The sequence below is a fragment of the Scylla paramamosain genome, chromosome 20 (genome assembly GCF_035594125.1).
Source record: "Scylla paramamosain isolate STU-SP2022 chromosome 20, ASM3559412v1, whole genome shotgun sequence".
Lineage (NCBI taxonomy): Eukaryota > Metazoa > Arthropoda > Malacostraca > Decapoda > Portunidae > Scylla > Scylla paramamosain.
This window is the reverse complement of record NC_087170.1, coordinates 14,668,228-14,686,494: the sequence shown is the minus strand read 5'-3', so window position 1 is coordinate 14,686,494 and position 18,267 is coordinate 14,668,228. Positions and strand designations below refer to the sequence as shown.

The 18,267-nt window shown below is 40.6% G+C and overlaps 1 protein-coding gene across 4 annotated transcripts in view; it reads left to right on the top strand.

Annotated features, from left to right (window-relative positions):
- Positions 1–18,267, top strand: part of LOC135110415 (uncharacterized) — a 44,745-nt gene that overhangs the window by 20,075 nt on the left and 6,403 nt on the right. For all 4 annotated transcript variants that reach the window (XM_064022717.1, XM_064022716.1, XM_064022719.1 and 1 more), the window contains 17 exons: positions 1–169; positions 606–782; positions 1,121–1,231; positions 1,503–1,562; positions 1,872–1,972; positions 2,190–2,379; positions 2,504–2,707; positions 2,976–13,426; positions 13,798–13,947; positions 14,280–14,432; positions 15,070–15,160; positions 15,654–15,777; positions 16,324–16,442; positions 16,767–16,925; positions 17,046–17,164; positions 17,569–17,680; positions 17,912–18,035. The exon at positions 1–169 is cut by the window's left edge and continues 26 nt beyond it. In XM_064022717.1, the coding sequence (XP_063878787.1) occupies positions 1–169; positions 606–782; positions 1,121–1,231; positions 1,503–1,562; positions 1,872–1,972; positions 2,190–2,379; positions 2,504–2,707; positions 2,976–13,426; positions 13,798–13,947; positions 14,280–14,432; positions 15,070–15,160; positions 15,654–15,777; positions 16,324–16,442; positions 16,767–16,925; positions 17,046–17,164; positions 17,569–17,680; positions 17,912–18,035 (12,614 nt within the window). The remainder of the gene's footprint in view (positions 170–605; positions 783–1,120; positions 1,232–1,502; positions 1,563–1,871; positions 1,973–2,189; positions 2,380–2,503; positions 2,708–2,975; positions 13,427–13,797; positions 13,948–14,279; positions 14,433–15,069; positions 15,161–15,653; positions 15,778–16,323; positions 16,443–16,766; positions 16,926–17,045; positions 17,165–17,568; positions 17,681–17,911; positions 18,036–18,267) is intronic.

Below are 18,267 nucleotides of genomic sequence, written 5' to 3'. Positions count from 1 at the left end.
GGCAGAGCTGAGGCTGGGCACTCTGGGCTACACAAAGATGTCAGTGAGCCATCTGCTGCAGTGCCATCCCTTCCATGCCCTTGCTGGCCTTCACTTGCAGTTCAATGACCATCTGCTGCAGGCCGGCTACAACCTGGACCTTAGTCGACCAGACCAGACTGAGATAATGGTGAATGTTGCCCCTCTGACTCAAAGTAGACAAGACAGTACGAAGAATGAAGATGCATTGTGGCCCAAGGGATGGGTAAAGTTAGCAGTGAAGGGAGAAGCCAATGTAATACACTGTCTTGGGAACAGAAGGTGCCATAGGAAATAGGTTATCTGAATATATAAACATCATATGTTGTTACTTTCCTTCACTTTCACTTGCATCTATAAAAAAAAAAAAAATATGAATATTAATAACATTTTGTGCTTAGTCAGATTCACAGTAAAATAAGAGAAGGAGGAGGAGGAGGAGGAGGTAGCCACATCATAGATATTGTCAGGAAAAGGAATAGTATCATTACAACAAGTTTGTTTAATGAAAGTTTCATGTTGAATGCTCCTTTGGAAATTTGATGCCATGTGCAGAGATGATGTGACTGGAGTTGTTCATGCCCCAGGTGAGTGGTGCAGTGGGAGGTGCCAGTGCAGTGCTTCACATGGAGGCCCAACACGCTCACACTCGACCCTTCCGAGGACTGGTGAAGGTGTTTGGTGGCTACAATGAGAAGCAAGTTGGTGTCATGCTGCGCACTACCTCAGATGATGCATGGCAGTCCTTCAGTGGCTCTATGGAGGTTAGTGCAGCCGTGAATAGATCAGTAGGATGATGTTCAGACTCATACAAAATAAGGTACATATTCTGCATGTCAAAAAATCTCCATGGATATCATTTCACCATAATTTTTGGTGTACTAATAAATGTGCAATTTGTGATGCACTTACATTCACTTCCATGGATATGGATATCCTTCAAAACACAAAGCACAATCAAGGATTCATCCACTGCCTTGTATGTGTTTTCATTTTCTTATATCTGATGATCACTTTTTTTTTCTGTTCAGGAAATGGGATGATGATGTAAGTGACAACTCAAATATGAAGATAATTATCATAATCAGTATTTACTTCTCAGCTGACGTGGTTTGAGCGATTGTATGTGGTGAGACACGAAGCTTTGTGGAATGATGGCAGGAAAGGAATCACCTTCTCTCATGAACAAAGTTCTTTCCAACTAATGTATGAGGTATGAATTTTAATCATTATCTTTGGATATTTTAGATATCATTCAAATATATGTATTATGTACATTTCATACATTTTGCAACCTTTTCTTTTGCCTTTCTTGACATTTGTAAAGATGTGTACTAGAGTTGAGGCATTAATTGAATTTTAAATTTCACTGTTCTTATGCACCTTTACTCTCATTTCCATTCATTTTGATCTGGGCAGACATGGATCACCTTGTTGGCACTGGTAATAGTTTCTTCCATACTAATAATGTCTCTGTGTTCCAGTCATCCCTGAGTCCTCGGGTGTTGCTGGTGGTGAAATCAAGCATTTATCCAACACTGCAGGTAAAGCAGGACTCATCATCTTGGTCTTATGTCCTTTTGGAACTCTATCCTTATTTTTTTTTGTACAATCAATCATATTTTCCTTTTTTATTCTTTCCTTGGTCAGCAAGTTTGAGAATATAGTGAAGTGATCAAAATACTCTGGAAAGGTGAGAATAATTGTAATTGTGTGTAGTGTATTGTTTAAACTATAATCTGTTTTGAAATTAAAGTTTTATAATCCCCACGTGAAAAACTGTATGGTTTATGTGGGATAATGGAAAAATGTTGAGTGTTAGGAAGATCATTAATCCTTTATGATTCCTTCAGGTAGTTGCTGAGAAGACTGAGAATGCACAAAGCAAGACCTACCAAGCCTATGTCATGCAGGGTGCTGATCAGCCTCTACACATTGGTGCCACATGGAACAAGTAATGTTGTGTTATGTATAGTCCCTACACACACACACACACACACACACACACACACACAGGCTGTTGGTGTATAAGTGTGGAGCTACAAAACACTGAAGAACCAAATTTAAGTCTTTACTGTTTGGAAATTTTTTGTGATGGCACATTGCTATATGATGTGCACGAAGTTGGTGAAATCTTCCGTGCACTAACTGACAAACATTTTGGTCTACAGGGATGAAAGTTTTAGTGGCAGCCTCAGACTACTGAAGAGTGAGGTGAAGTTGTCTGGGTCTCTCCGCCGCCCACACCATCATCATGTGGAAGGCTCAGCACAGGTCACCGTCATCCTCCCCTCCAGTGAGACCTTCACTACAGACTTCACCCTCACACATGCATATGATGGAATCACCCGAGAAGTCAATGTCAGTCAAGCTGCTGTTGTGAATATGATTAATTTTGATGCAACCTGACATAGCTATTTCTTCTTCCTCAGTAATATTCAGCTGAACCTTCTTAAGTAACTCTTTTTCCTATCACATGCCACAGGTTTCCACCATCTCCAATGGACACAAATATGAAGGAAACTTTAAGTTGAAGCAGTATGATGGTTGGTTCTCCAATGATTCAGTTGGCCTCACTGTCAACCTCACCACACCTCTTGCTGGACTACACTCTGCGGCACTTGTTGTAGAGACTCACAGCGATCCGTCACAATTCAGCTTTATTCAGCTTGAAGTTGAGGAGATTAAGGTAGATCTCAATTTTGTATCTGCAGACCTTTGTTTTGAAAATTGTACTTTTAAGAAATTCAATATTTGGAGTACTGTTTTATATCTTGCATTTTATTTAGTTCTTTACTTGTGTTATTTTTCACTAGATTGAATTTGTTTAAATCTTTGTGGATGGCAAGCTGTATGTGTGTGTTTTGTGTGTGTGTGTGTGTGTTTAAATTGATAATTGTTTAAAGAAAAGTTTTTTAAAAAGAATACTAAGAGCAATAATTCCTTCCACATTACAGATTCGTGGGGAGGCTCAGGTGGGAGACTCTGCAAAGCTTTTTGATGTGAAGCTGCAGTATGAAGCTGGTCATGGCAACTGTGACTCCCACATTCACCTGTACCACAAGTATGTCTATGAGAAGTATCTTACAGGTGCTACTGTCAAGCTCACACAAGAACATGACCCTTGGGACCTGCAGGTTGTCACTACCTTGGGCAGCACTCATGGCAAGAAGTCACTGGATGTAGAATTCTCCTCTCCACTCTTGTCATCACCTTTGCATTTTCTTGCAAACTACAGCAGCTCAGAAACTCACTTTGATTTGAAACTTATAGGAGGAATGGAAAACCAAGCATCTCTTACAGTGTCTGGCAAGAATGATCTCCAAGACAATACTCAGATCTACGGAGGAACATTTGATCTCCAGACTCCCTGGACTTCTCCATTATTCATAAATGTGTCACACCTCCATGGGGATCACAGGCTCAACACGACCCTTGATTTCCATTCAGCGTGGCATCCGGTGAACACAGTCAGTGTAGACTTTGGTGTTATTTTTGTAAACAGTTCTGATCTAAATGTTAATTTTCAATTAAATCATGAGTATCTTCAAGTGGCAATGGATCTTGGCCACAGGCTCATGAAAGGTGAGCTCAGAAATGAGCTGGAATTCTCTGCCAATGTGGTAAGAGTTACTTGTAAGATCATAAGTACATGGGATGAGAACTTTGTTCCTCAGAGTGCCACAGGACATCTTTCTGTCATAAGTAAGGTTGAGAACCCCATAGACTTAAGTTTTTCTTTCATCAAAGGCATCAGTGACTACCACACTCAGCTGATTGCATCTCATGGCAGCAGCCTGCTGAGGGTGGAGCACCAGCTGCAGGCACACCACCTCACAGACTGGCAGAGTGAACTTAGTGTTGTGTTCCCAAATAGGGAGGATGTTATAGAAAATAAGATGTCACTGAATGTCATGCCTTCTCTTTCTTCTGTGAAATGGAAATTTTCCATTAAATCACCATGGACTAAGGAAATCAAGTCAGAATTTTCCTCACTAACAGTAAGCACACTGCGAGAGACAGAGTTTGTTATAGCTTATGGTGACTCATCACTTGCTGAACTAGCTCTCAGAACTCCTGAACCTTTCAACTGGTACCTGTCTAATATTTCTCTAAACATTTCCTCCTCGTATTTCAGTGCTGTTGATGTGCACTGGAGGCACAAATTTGGCAATGAAAATATTGTAACTGCAGAAATATTTGTTGATGGTGAATTCTATCTAAAAGGAGAACAAAAACTGATGCTCAGCAGAAGTGAAGTGACACATGATTTTGAACAGTTTCACTTTGTTTTCATGGTGAATATTCCAAGTAATGATTTTGATTTTGAAACAAATCTGTTATTCAATTCAAATCTGAGTGGAGAATTTGAGGTTGAGACTGGTGATTATCTGGTGTATGTAACCTCCCTGCACAATGCTGGAGAGCTGCTCAGCTGTGTGATCCAAGGCCCACTGGAGGAATGGAAGGCATCACTCACCCACGACCCAGGACCCTCTTCCCTGCCAAACCTCCGTCTCAATGTGACAAAGGATGGCACTGACATTTTCACTTTTGGAAGCAAATTTACAGAGGTCTATCCAAAACTTGATGGTTTATTCACATTCAGTGTAAGATTTAGGAATATAGACTTAGTAAAGCATGGACAGCTGCATATAGTAGCAGACATGTCAAGGATCAAGGACTATGCCTTCTTGGGAAGTGTAAAACTAAACTCTAATTTTGAAGGATTTGAGAAATACTGGGCTGAGCTGAATACAAATGTCAGCCAGAAGAAAGGTGTTATTAATGGCAACCTTTCAGGGACATTATATATTGGTGACTGGCAATACAAGACAAACTTAGAGGCATTACTAGAGCTCTATGATAAATTTAGCCTCAGCTACAAGAATGAATATACTTTGATGCATCATCAACAGGTACTGGATAAAAAAGAAATTATTTTACATATCCTTGCCAATGAAAATTTGTTTTATGGCAATGTAACAGCTCTCACTGGCCTTCAAGCTCCTCAGTGGGGTGTTTTTGTGACCTACAATCACCAGAGTAAAGAGTTCAAGGCACATGTTATCCCAGGAAACAGAAAGAAATACCAAGTTATGGCTCATGTTGATGCCAGTGTGTTTAAGATTGACAGTCAGGTTGTCAGTGAAGATGCACCACCATTCAAAGTGATCACAGGGGATGTAAGCTGGATCTTCAGACGACGAGGACAACTAATTAGGATTGATTTAAACTCTGACTTCAGTATGATTCAGAACATCAAGGGAATCATTGGTATTCAGCGAAGAAGAAGAGTGGGAGTTAGTGCAAAAGTCATGGTTAACGAGGCTGAGTTCAATGGCAATGTGACCTACATCCCAGCACGTCCCCGCTCCCCAGCACGTGTGAACGTTGAGGTGGACAATAAAGTCCTCGTACCATTCAAGGCAAACCTCAATCTGACATACTCCTTGTCATCCCGCAACCTAGAATCTTATCTGGCTATTGACCTGAATGAACAAAAGAACTGGCTTGTATCTGATACCAAAGTAAGTTTGGATGACTCTGTATATTATTCAATGTTGAAGTTGCCTTTCAAAGGCTTTGAAAATTCTACCATCTCCCTGAATATATCAACGGAACAATTCTATGGAGTAAATGTTGAGATGCTGCTGCAAAACTATTGTGTCAATATTGAAGGAAAAGTGGATCCTAAATTCAAGTTTGTCCTAGTTTCCAGCAAAGTACTTTACAACTCTGTAAATGAATTACTTGACTTTCACTTTAGTTATGAAACTGATAAGAATTCTTTTAATGCTTCCAGTCACTGTCATTTAGAAAAATATGGTGATATATATAGGTATGAATTAGTGGCTGAATATCCCAGACTTTTTGATTTTGATTTCAAAGCAGAAGCACAAATATATACTGTGTTTTCTCTCGGACTTCAGCTGTCATCAGTGATGGGAAGAAATAACTCTTTACTTATGGTCCATGCTTATAATCCTGTTTCTAATTGGACACATTTCTTGTATCAACACTCAGTAATGCTGAATCAAAGTGACATAAGCATAGAAGTCAATGAAAGGGCATTGCTGTCCCTTAAAACCTACCATGACTTCCAAGATGGTAAATTTGACTTGAATGCCACATATAGCCATTCAATTTCTTACCTGCCATTCACTGCAACACTAACAGCAAGTGGAAAAATGGAAAGAAAAAGAGGAGAGCTGAATCTGGGACTTTCCACTTCATCACCAAGATTTTCTCAAGCTGATCTTCAGACCAGTTATAAATTAGAAGACAATAAGGAAGGAACTTTCAAGATAATGAGCACCATTGGTAATGCTGAGGGCAGCATTGTTCTCCAGGAATCCTCAGATGAAAGATCTGTCTCTTTCAACATGACTTCAAGCCTTCACTCTTTCCAGCACTACCATGTCAAGCTCACTCACAAGACTGAAGGAAATGATCACCACTTCTCTATTCGAAGCATTCAAGATGATGTGGAGCTAGAAATGGAGGCTTCATTTCTTGCCAGAGTAGAAGGTTTCTCACCCTCCTTCAGAATTAAAACTCCTTTCAAGGTCCTTGAGACTCTTCATGTGTCCCTGGGATTCCCTCACTCAGACTCCCCAGGAAATTTGTACACATTTGATATCAGTGGAATGACCAGTGGAGATCTTTATGAGCTTACTTTCATTCATGATCATAATAATTTCTGGTACATGCAGAATACAACAGTGATTGTATTCACTCCTCATGAAGGTTTTGGCAACTTTTCTTTAAGTGCAGCATATGATGTATCCAGTCATGCTGCCATGCACTTCAGTTCCTCTGAGGGAGAAGTAAATTTGAAAGCTGCCTGGCAAGACTTTAGAAATCACTTAACTTTCAATGCCAGTTTTGATTTATCACACTTTGGATTGGGCAAATATGTCCTTCATTGTAACATTCCATACACAGCATCAACAAATGGAGTAATTCAGTTTGAGTACAATCAGGCACATGTAAATTATTCATGCCAGATAACAGGAGGAAGAAATTTCAACTTCGCAAAGCTGATTCTTGACCTGACTAACCCTCACTGGGCTGTGAACAAGACAAAGTACAGTTTTGGTTATGATTTTTATCCTAGGAAAAACTTACTCAATCTTGAAGGACAATACAGAGAAATAGAGGCAAATGCTGTCATAAAGTTGAAAAGAAATATAATGCCTCCTCTATCAGGAGTTTTCAAAGTTCAGACAAACATCAATAAGTATAAAGTCATAAATGGATCTTGGAATATTGCCAGGAGAGATCATTCATATATTATTGAGGCCAAAGTGAACACAGGTGAACAAACAGTGTTAGCCCTTGGTGCTCAGTTGAACACTCAGCCTCAGGGAGCACCAGTGCCGTGGAGGAAACTGGAGTTGGATGTGCTGTTTGAATCGTCTCTCACTCTGACTCACCACCTGCATGCTGAGTATGAAGTCAACACATGGACTCTGTCATCCTGGTACAAGCATGGTCTTGATCACTTCCATTTCAAGCTAGTACCTAAACTGAAACGAAAAGTAGGAACCCTAACAGTGACAGGCAATATACCCATCAGAGGCTTGTCAACCTTCAACTTGGATTTCAGTTATAAACTCAAGGAAGATTACACTGCAAGTCTGACTGCTTCAGTTGAAGAAACCAACTTGATTTTCAGTGTGGAACTAGAGCCCAGGAGAAGCTGGAGCTCCCTCAAAGCCTCCCTAACCTCTCCTTTCTTCCGGCCCATGAGAGCATCCCTGTTGTGGACTTTCAAAGAGTTACCATGGCTTGTGGAGTCCAGCATGACTTATGGTGATCATGTAGGGGAACTGAAGATCAAAGCAAATCCATATGGAAATTCCAGGTTAGTGGAACTTCAACTGAACCTGCCATTTGAATCTTTCCACAAGAGTTTCTTCACAGCAAAGTATAGTACTAACCAGGCAGGTCACATTCTTGTTACTGCTAAAGGTTCTGTTAATAACCACACTCTGAATGCTGAATCAAAGCTTAAGCTCAATAATAAGATAACCAGACTGGAATTCATAGGATTAGAGAATGTTTTTGGAACAGATGGAAAACTGGAAGTAATCTATGAAAACATTGGTAACCAATACACTGGAAATGCATCAGTAACTTATGCTGGAAGTGAAATACTTACTGCATGTCTTACCATGAATCCCAGAATGATTCATTTTGACATAAAATATGATTTGCATAGCTATCTGAATGCTAAACTTACCTTATCCCAAGTGGAAATTGAGTTTTTCTGGAATAAGGAAACCTACCTTAATATGAGTGGTTCCCTTACACCTCATAATGATGGTTATGACCTTCACCTTACTCTTGAGAGCTCAGAGACTCTGCCAGTGATGCTCAAATCAAGATACTTGCACAAACATGGTCAGGAAGCAACAGCCTCCCTCTCTGTTGGGGAAAAGGAATACAATGTCAGTGTTAAAGGCGATGTCAGCAAGAAGAGTTCAAGTCTTGAATTGTACCTTTATTCATCTGAGAGCCCATACACACCCATCACGTTCAAAGCAGAATACAACCTTAGAGAATACTTACATGGGAGGATGACTTCCATGATGGATCTTGCATCCCTGACTTTTGAGTGGGGAGAAAAAATCCAGCTTCTTGTGCAAGGAATGCAGACCAGAGATCAGTCCAAGATGAAATTTGAAATGCTCACCCCATTCAGATCACTTCCTATGCTCACCTTTGGATATGATGCTGAGTTTTCGCTGGCCAGATCTAACATTGAAGTGATGTGCACCACCTTTGTGGAATGGTCTCACAGGATAACACTCAGTGGTATTTTCAAACTTGTAAATGGAAATGTGGATACTTTTGTTGGTCTGACAAGCTCTTATTCAGATCTAGAAATGTTTAATGCCTCCTTAAAATTCAACTCTAGCCATATTGAAGCAACAGTAACTGTGAATAAAGACAAATGGAATATGACCTGTGAATATAAACTTTATCCATTTTCTGTGGAAATATCTGTCAACACTCCTCTGGAGGGCTACAAGAAGTTCTTCCTTGCTGCCTCTGGATCCTTACGAGGTGGCCGGTTTGCAGCAGAGGCAGAAATGACATGGACCAACACTATTAGGGTTCAGGTGGAGGCAGAGCTTTGGGATCTTGACATAAAAGTTCAGACTCCATGGAGCCTGTTACCTGAAGCTTCTCTCAAAATGTCACTGAGGACAGAAAGTGAAGCTCTCATGTACACAGTCACTGCACACTGGAACCATTCCACTGTGGTGATGAAAACAGTTTATTCCCCACTGCAACTGAAAATCATTGCTGAATATAAAGAGGACTCTACAGAAATTGGATATGTTTTGCTTGAGTGTGATCTGAGTTCAAGGAAGTACAAAGCTGCAGCACAAATTAGAACTCCTTTCAGTAATTTCAAGTCTGCTGAAATGGAATTCAGTATGAAACCAAAAAATCATGACTACACAGTTAATTTCATAACAAACAATGTTGAACACACACTTGAGTTAATGTTTTCCAAAAAGCAAGGAAAGATAAAAGTTCTTCTTCCCATGTTAAACAAATTCACATGGACACTAGAAGCCAAGAAAATGTGGCTAGAACTTGATACTGAAGCTTCCATTTCTTTGGGTGAGATGTTTACTCCCATGAAGGTCTCTCTCAACTACCTCATCTCCCCTGATGACAGAAAAGCAAACATCATTGTTCGGTCTGAATTTGCACACACATGGATGGAATCCTTCAACTTGAACATTGTTATCACTTATGACGGTACTTCACTCGAAGCTTCATCATCTGCAGAGTGGAAGCCTCGTGGCAAGGAACTAACTAATTTGAATGGTGGTCTAACTTGTACCATTAACAAAAAACATCTATCTATGGAGGTGAAGTTGGAAGGCAGTTGCTTTGAACATCCTGTGAAGCTAACATGCAAGATCCCATTGTTCAACTTCTTCATAAAGGAAGGAGCTTTTGAGTTTGCTTTCATCCATGAAGAAACCTATAAAGTCACATATGACACAACAAATAGACATGAAGTTTATCCTCACCATCACCTGACCATAAGCATCCCTGAGTGGTCTTGTGCTGTTGAGTTGATCCTGACAGAGGAGTCCCTCAATTTGTCTGCCTTCTTCCCAGACTCAGCCACCAGGCACACCCTCTCTGTCAAGTGGCCTCAGCTCAGTCTGGAAAAATTTGCTGCCCAGTTGGAGTTGCATTCCCCTTACCTGCCCCAGGAAGGAGTGGCCATCAATGGGAGTCTTGAGGTTAGAAGAAAATTGTCCTTTTCCTTTAATTCAGCAGCATCATATGGTCAACACTTCATTGCTGCTTCTGGAACCCTGCACTATGTGAAAAAACTCCATGAACTGCAGTGTGAGGGAAAAATCAAATCAAACTGGATTGACAATTACCAGGTGGCAGTAAATGTCCAGTGGCTGAGAAACATCAAAGCAAACATTCAGCTTGCAGTTGCAGATGAAGAACATACCTGTAGTTTGGTTATAGATGTCACAAACTATACTTTAGAACTGAAATGTGACTCTTCGTGGCTTCCATATGGGAATTGTACTATAAAAGGGAAACTGAATAATGATGTAAGCATCTTCAATATTAAAGCAGAAGGTGAGCTTGTGGGATTCACAGAAGGCAAGAGTCTCCTTATTGAGGCTTCAGTGAGTAAAGATGATCCAAATGTCTTCATTGCCAATCTGACCATTAGACAAGGAGCTCATCAGCTTCACCAGGTGTCTGCTCATGTCACTCTGAGGAAAAATTATATGAAGATCAAATTTAAGATAGAAAGTGTTGACCCCAGGCTGACAACAAGATTTATATTATATCTAGAAAATAACAATGAAAGGAGATATTTCTCAGCAGAAATTTCAAACTACTTTATTCCAAATACTTACTTACACATTGAAAATAGCAAAAATTGGAAGAAAAGACAGGAAATAAAATTTACCTCCTCAGAATGCAAATTTGTGCTCACTTCAGAAATAGGTAAAAAATCTGGGCGCCTAGGTTTGGAAATGGAATATTTCAGTCATAATTTCCAAGGAAGTGCTCGCTTTGATCTCTCAAAAGAATATAGTGTTCAAGTTGATGTTGGTACTTCATGGGATATGTTGCAGGACCTTACCTTCAAGATGCAGCTCCCTTCTGATAAAAACACAGAGCTACTCAAGTTACACCTCAGAGGCAAGGACGACCAACAGAGCAGGGTGGACATTCATTGTTATCCAGACCCTGTCATGAAGTGGAGTGTGTGGGTGGCTGTCTTAACACCCCTGTCTGGGTTTGAGAAATTCCAGCTAATGACTCCTCAGTTCAACTACCAAGGCCACATCTTCCGTGCACTTGTAGAATACCCTGGTGGCAAGGTGGGCAGCTTACTGACCAACAGATTAAGAGATGATATATGGAATTCTAATATACAGTTTAGTCTGTATTTGCCATTTGAGAAATATGACATCATCTCTCTGAAGCTTGTTAATGATGACTCTCTGGTGAGTGGCAGAGGCTACTATGCTGCAGAGATGCGTGTTGGGAAAGTGGGAATCACCTTGTCTATGACTGACCTGTCCATGAAAAATTTTTACAATTATGAATTCTTAGTCAGACTTAATGAATGGAGCATCAAGGCTAATTGGGGATTTATCAATAAGAAAGAAAATTTCAGAACGAAACTATATATTAATTTTGTACCAAAAGACATTCTCGGCATACAGTTCTTTTCTACACAGTTAAGGTATGATGAATATAAAGAATTTTATTTTATTGCCAAAAGTGATTCTGAGGAGATTTTGAAAGGCCACTGGTCTTGGGGTGAGGCCAAGATCTTTTCCTTGACAACACCAAGGATGTACCCTGGATATGTTGTGTTCCACCTTGAGTCAGGTCCTGTGGTGCAGGACTGTCAGATGAAGGCAAGTCTTTCCACAGCTCTGGGAGGCTCTGGGCTTCCCTATGGCTTCCATGTCCATCACAGACAACTGGAGTCTGGTCACCACATTTCTGCGTTTGGCTTGGCACCACAAACGCGTTTCCACCTGCAAGGAACACATCACATGAATTCAAACCTGTTGAATGAAAGTTTGACCATTGAAGTCAATAAGAAACAGGTGGGCTACAACATATGCCTCCAGAGACACCCTGGGGTGTTCACCAGCACCTACACTGGAGGAATGGCCTTAATGCTGCCAGTTCACAGTGTTCACTTCAATACTTCTGTAACATCAGCCATCAGAGCAATAGATTTTTCATCGATGCTTACATGGGGTAAGAGTAACTCATTAAGGCAGCCTCTTAACTTGAAGATGAAATACAATGATTATTCAGTTTTCAATAAGGGTAGACAGTATTTGAGTGCAGTGTTGAGTCATCCAGCCATGAAGGACATCATTTTAGAAGCCAACATTACCCGCACCCACAACTCTTCACTCTTCGGCTCAGCACAATTTGTGGATGGAAACTCTCCCGAGATGAAGATGGTGGCAACAATAGAGGTTGAGCCAGTAAGGGATGACAAGAGGCAATCTATGAGCCTCAGTCTCTCCCAGCCAGCTTCCAACTTCACCATGCTTATGGATGCTCAGGTCAGACAGGACCCACTCACTGAGGCTCTCTGCAAACTTAGGTACTACAGCCTTACTTCACAAACCTGGCAACAGGTCAACCTCTCAGCTTCCCTGGAGTCACAAGGGAGCAGCCATGCCCTCACAGTGGGTGTGGTGGCCCCAGAGAAAGAGTGGGGCCACACATGGAGGGGGGTATTAGATAGTAGGCCACAGGTGGCCTCCCTCAGCTTGGAGGGAAGCTCTCTGGAGCAGAGAGACACTTGGAAGTTGAACTCTGTTGTCAAGAGACAAATGCCAGAGCTGGTCATATACCTGAGTGTTGGAAAAGAGCAGGAGGTGTATGAAGAGGCAAGAGTGAGGCTTGGACTGCACAGTCCAGTGGAGGTCGGGGCAGCGGTGGACCATCTCAGGTTTGGTGAATGGCACCAGGATGCAGCACTTGGCCTCAGACTCACATCACCACATGTCTTGCAGGCCTTCCTCAACTTTGACCCTTCCCTGAACTATAGGGATGAGGCTTTTGTCACCAGGTTGACTTCACCAGTGCACAAGGTCCTACACACCTGGCAAAATGATGTCACCTCCACTGTGTTGGGTATCAGTCAGTGGATCATCTCAGAAGTTCCAACACTCTCTCAAGTTTTTGTCAACAAACAAGTCCTGCAAACTGTGTGGAAGAGTGAGGTGAACAGCTTCCTTGACTTCCTTAATGAAGCTGAGGGACTCATTTCACAAGTCTCTGGCCAGACTTCATCCTTCTGGAGAGAGGTGGTGATTCCAGGAATTCAAGAAGGCTTTGCATTTATCAGCACCATGTAAGTTTTTTTTTTCTCCATTAAAGTAAATCTTGGGAATACTGTTGTGCCTCACTAAGTAATATGCTACCTCCATATTTAGCATACCTTAAATTTATAAAAATCAAATATGAAATCAAAATCATGGGGGAATTTTCCCCTTTTTGTGTACAAATACTATTGTGGCCTAAAACAAGGCAGGATAGGAAGAAATAGGGGAAGAGATGAGTTAAGAACTTTAGCTTGGCCTCAAGTAGAATGGCAGCCGACAGGCACATGGGGAAGGATAGCAGAGGCTTTTGTTCTAAAGTGGAATTATAGGGGCTCTAGAAGATTTATGTACTCATTGCTGCATTAAAAGGATTGGGAATGAAGAAATATATTTTCCTCAGCCAAAACTGGACACAAAGCAGCCTCTCCCATAGTGGCCATTACCTTTCCCTGCTGCTGCACCGCTGGACTGCCAATCTGGAGTGGAGGTGGCAAGTCGTGTCCTACCATCTCGCTTCTTTTCACCACCACATGAGAGTCTGGTGGGCCCGGTGAGCTTCTGCAGTGATGAGTTGGGTTATATTGAGCTTCCTGTGATAGATAAGATTAGAGAGAAAGAAATTAAAGTAATATGGATGGATATATGTAAGAAGTAGCCTTGGACACTTATGAGGTAATACTGAGCAGAAGAATATGTGAGGCTAAGATGTCAGAGAGGGTTGAAAGAATGCAGTTCATAGCAGGAAAAACTGGATGAATGATAAATGAAAACAGATGTAAGGAAGCTTTTTGTATTGTAATCATATCCTTAGAGAGAGAGAGAGAGAGAGAGAGAGAGAGAGAGAGAGAGAGAGAGGCATATGAAAGAGTGATGCTTTCCCAGAACGGAGGCTGAAATGGAGGCTTATCTTCGTGCCACTATGTACTGGGTTGCTTTCTCCATCAACCGAACCAGTACCACCATCCAGGGGTGGATGGTGGCCCTCAACAACACTCTTCAGCCCCTCCTGCACACACTCAGCTGGATAACAAACAGGCAAGTGTGGGTTTTCTTCTATCATTGGTGTCTTTTCTTGAGTATAGCTAGATTTTCTTTTCCTTTTACTTTAATTTCTTTACATTTATTTTCTTTACTGGGACAGAGTTTAGTGAGGGTAATGAGCAATACCCAAGCTTCTCAAAGGGTGAGATGATGCATTCAGTCTTGTCTGGCTGGATTTTATTATCAGTGAGTGAAATATTTCTATAAGAAAAAAACTACCTGTGTATAACCCTTTATGGAATTTGAAAATTCTCTTTAATGTAATTAATTGTAATGGTTTCTTGCATTTATTTACTTATGTATTTATTTCACTTATTTGTTTACATATTCTATTGATGTGTCCTATTGAACTATATTTACAGCACTTGTATAATTGATAGCTTTGTCATATCTTCTGCTTAGAAGCAGCAGGCTTGTCTCAGTCTTGTTGTTTAATGGGAAAAATATCTTTGTTGATTTGAGGGAACGCTTTGTCTTCAGATTCATTTGTTTAATATGAATGGATAGATATAAAAAGGAGCCTTGGACACCTTTAAGATAATACTGAGCAGAGGAATGTGGGAGACTGATATGTTGGAGAAGGATGGTGTTGATGATGCTGATAGAGGTATTATTGCATGGTTCTCTTCAGATACAGTCAAGAGTTGAGCAATGCATTTGTGTCTGAGTGCTGGCGGCCAGTGCAGCATGTGGCAAGCCAGCTGCACCACTCCTTTGGACAGGTGAGGAAACAGCATTGAGAATCCAGTGCCTGTGTTACTCTCAACACTACACAAAGAGTATAGATCTCTAGCATCTTGTAAACTTATGATGTCCTGCAGATGGTTGTTCTGGAAGCTTGGACTGTAGACTAATATCATCTGTTAAGCTGAAACTCTCTTTAAACATCTTCATTCTATTTGTCCCATCCCTCTTAGTTACTTCACAGGCACAGGCATTATGCTGGTGACATTCTTCCATCCTGGTTGCAGAGGTGGTGTTCAGGTCTTGTCCTTCTACAGAAAAGCAAGAAGACACTAAATTTTTTTTTCATAGAACTAACAATGTGCAGAGTGCAGATAACATGTGGAAATTATTAATTTACTGCTCAGAATTATTTTTCAGTGATTGATTCAATGTCAAAATAACTGGAAAATCTGCTTTCTTGAGGTTTTGTACTAAATGGAGCAATAGTACATATCTGTTGTGGGAATAGTTACTTCTTGTGTTGTGCAGGTCATGAGTAGCAGCTGGGCCATCCTTAGAGAGTTTCTGCAGCTGGAGACAGTCATCCCCATGCTGACTCACGCTTCCCACTACATCACATCTCAGACCCAGCAAGCCCTTGCTATCATCCAGGGTGAGCATGTCATTAAACTTATGCCACTCAAAGTTATACAAATATTATCCATATATTAAGCATGCTACAGATGTTTGGTTTTTAATATTTGCCAGGCAGTTTAAATATTTTCTTTTATAACAATTAGTCTGTCATTAAGTCTGTCACTAGTTATGTCTGTGTGTTTATTTTTGGGGTGTGAGGTGTTGTATTTTGTTGCCTTTATATTCAACAGACCAGTCTATGTGAAAATTTAGGTACTTTTAAAGGGCTGAACAATGACATTAAGATTTCCAGCCATAATATTCCTCATTTTCTTCACAATACAGCTTTATATAGTCTCTCTCTCTCTCTCTCTCTCTCTCTCTCTCTCTCTCTCTCTCTCTCTCTCTCTCTCTCTCTCTCTCTCTCTCTCTCTCTCTCTCTCTCTCTCTCTCTCTCTCTCTCTCTCTCTCTCTCTCTCTCTCTCTCTCTCTCTTGTTATTATTATTATTTTCTTTTAATATAGAATTCTTCCATTTATCTCAAGCACACATTTGCTCAAGTTGCTCGCTCTTTTCTCACTAGATGATCTGTACCAGTTTAAGGAATCTTTGCCAGGCGCTCCTCGCTTCAGTCTCATCTCTCAGTTATACCAGAATGTTGAAGACTTGGTGGTGCATTCACTACCTGTGCTACTTGACCTTGTAAGTCTTAATTTCACCAGCTGATAATTATAGCTATTCTGTAGATTGTTTGTATATATGGCATGTATATGTGGTGCTTATAGGTACTTTTAAGAAAGTACCTGAAAGTGATGAAAATGCAAAACTGTGTGTGGGTGTGTCATTTTTTTTTTTTTATAGCTGAGGATTATCAGCTTTCTATGCTGTCAAAATAGTTCACCAGTTTTCTGTTTTCTGTTTTTTTTTTTTTTTTCCTTCTTTTTCATGCATTTCTTATACCAGGTCGGAGTTTTTTTCCCAATAGTGTGTGTGTGTATAGGTGATGGAAATGGTACCTTGCTTCAGATGGAGAATGGAGTGTCAGCCGTGGTGCCTCACATTACCTCACTGGTGGACAGGGGAATGAGTTTTGTTGAAGACAGAATTGATGACATGCAAAGGTACTCCAGAGATGGCATCTTCTACAGCTACATGAATGAACTCGCAATAAATATGTATGACAAGGTATGTATACACTCATCACGACTGATGATACATTAAACAACTACATTTCATGATTGTCAGTCTCATTGTGTGGTGTTACATAACTTTTGTCTTTTATATCATGCTAATGTTTCTCTCCAGGTGTTGCTGACATGGCAGAGGTGGAAAGAAAATGATCTTGCTCTGAACTCAGCAGCTGCAAAGTCACTTATGGAGATCATGATGAAAGTGTTGAGTCTTGACAGTGACATCTTCAAGGAGTGAGTTCATAGTTAATGAGTGTAGCATTATATTATGGTGATGTATGGCAGAGTGTGCATATTAAAGGAATAGAAGGTTACTTGTTTTTTTAAAGCAAAATTTGCACATCATATATAGGAATGCATCAAAGAAGAGTTCAAAATACATAATTTGTTTTTGCCAGGTACCATGGAATATTAGTCTGTTATGTTCCAATTTAAAGTTAATATATGCTATTGAAAATTTCACCAGTATGACTCTCGGGTTACTCTTCCCAATGGCTGATGTAACCATCTTCACCCAAGTATTCATGGATTCTTAATTCTAATGACTGCCTCATCATATCACCTAAGCAGAAGTTCTTACATTGCATTTGATTCAAATAATCATTATGCTTCTCTGTTCTTTTGCTTGACCTTTCAAGAGCATACGTCTTTGAGCCGGAGGTGAGAGGCCGTGTGATTTACAACCAGCACCTGCCTGTGATGTGGCCTTCCTTCCTGCACACCCCACACTGGCATTCCCTGACAGGCCAGGTGAGGCTCAGAGAACAATTTACTGTGGTTGCTTTGTGCAGTGTGCTAGTAGTGGTGAGGGAGGCAGGGAATGGAAGTGTGGCATATTGTGGACATCAACCTCAGTCTGATTGCACAATCATCTTTATATTTATCTTTCCTTGGGATTCATATCATGTAGTTGCAGTGAATGGTCACTGTGATCCTAATGTAGCCATGAGACAAAGACTTATGCTGAACTTATCACCTCAGAGTGGTGTGAGTGAGGCTCACAGAATACTGCAAGAAGGTGTGGACATGACTTCCAGCTCTTGGGGAACACAGTGGCTGCCTGGCTCCCTGCTCCCTCCATTCACTGCAACTGCCTCAATCATAGGTGAGCTGAGTCACTTGCTTTCAGGGGAAATTTATGCTGAAGTCTGAAGCTATGCTATTTTGTAATTTGATTTATAATTCAATGTTGAAATGTTAATATACTTGGAAAGAGAATGCTTTAATAACAAAATGCAAATGAAAACTTACAAAAAAAAATTACATAGGAGCATCATTTTGTGTCTGATATTTAATTTATTTCTTATGAGTTATTATCTTTTAATCCTCCTATTGTT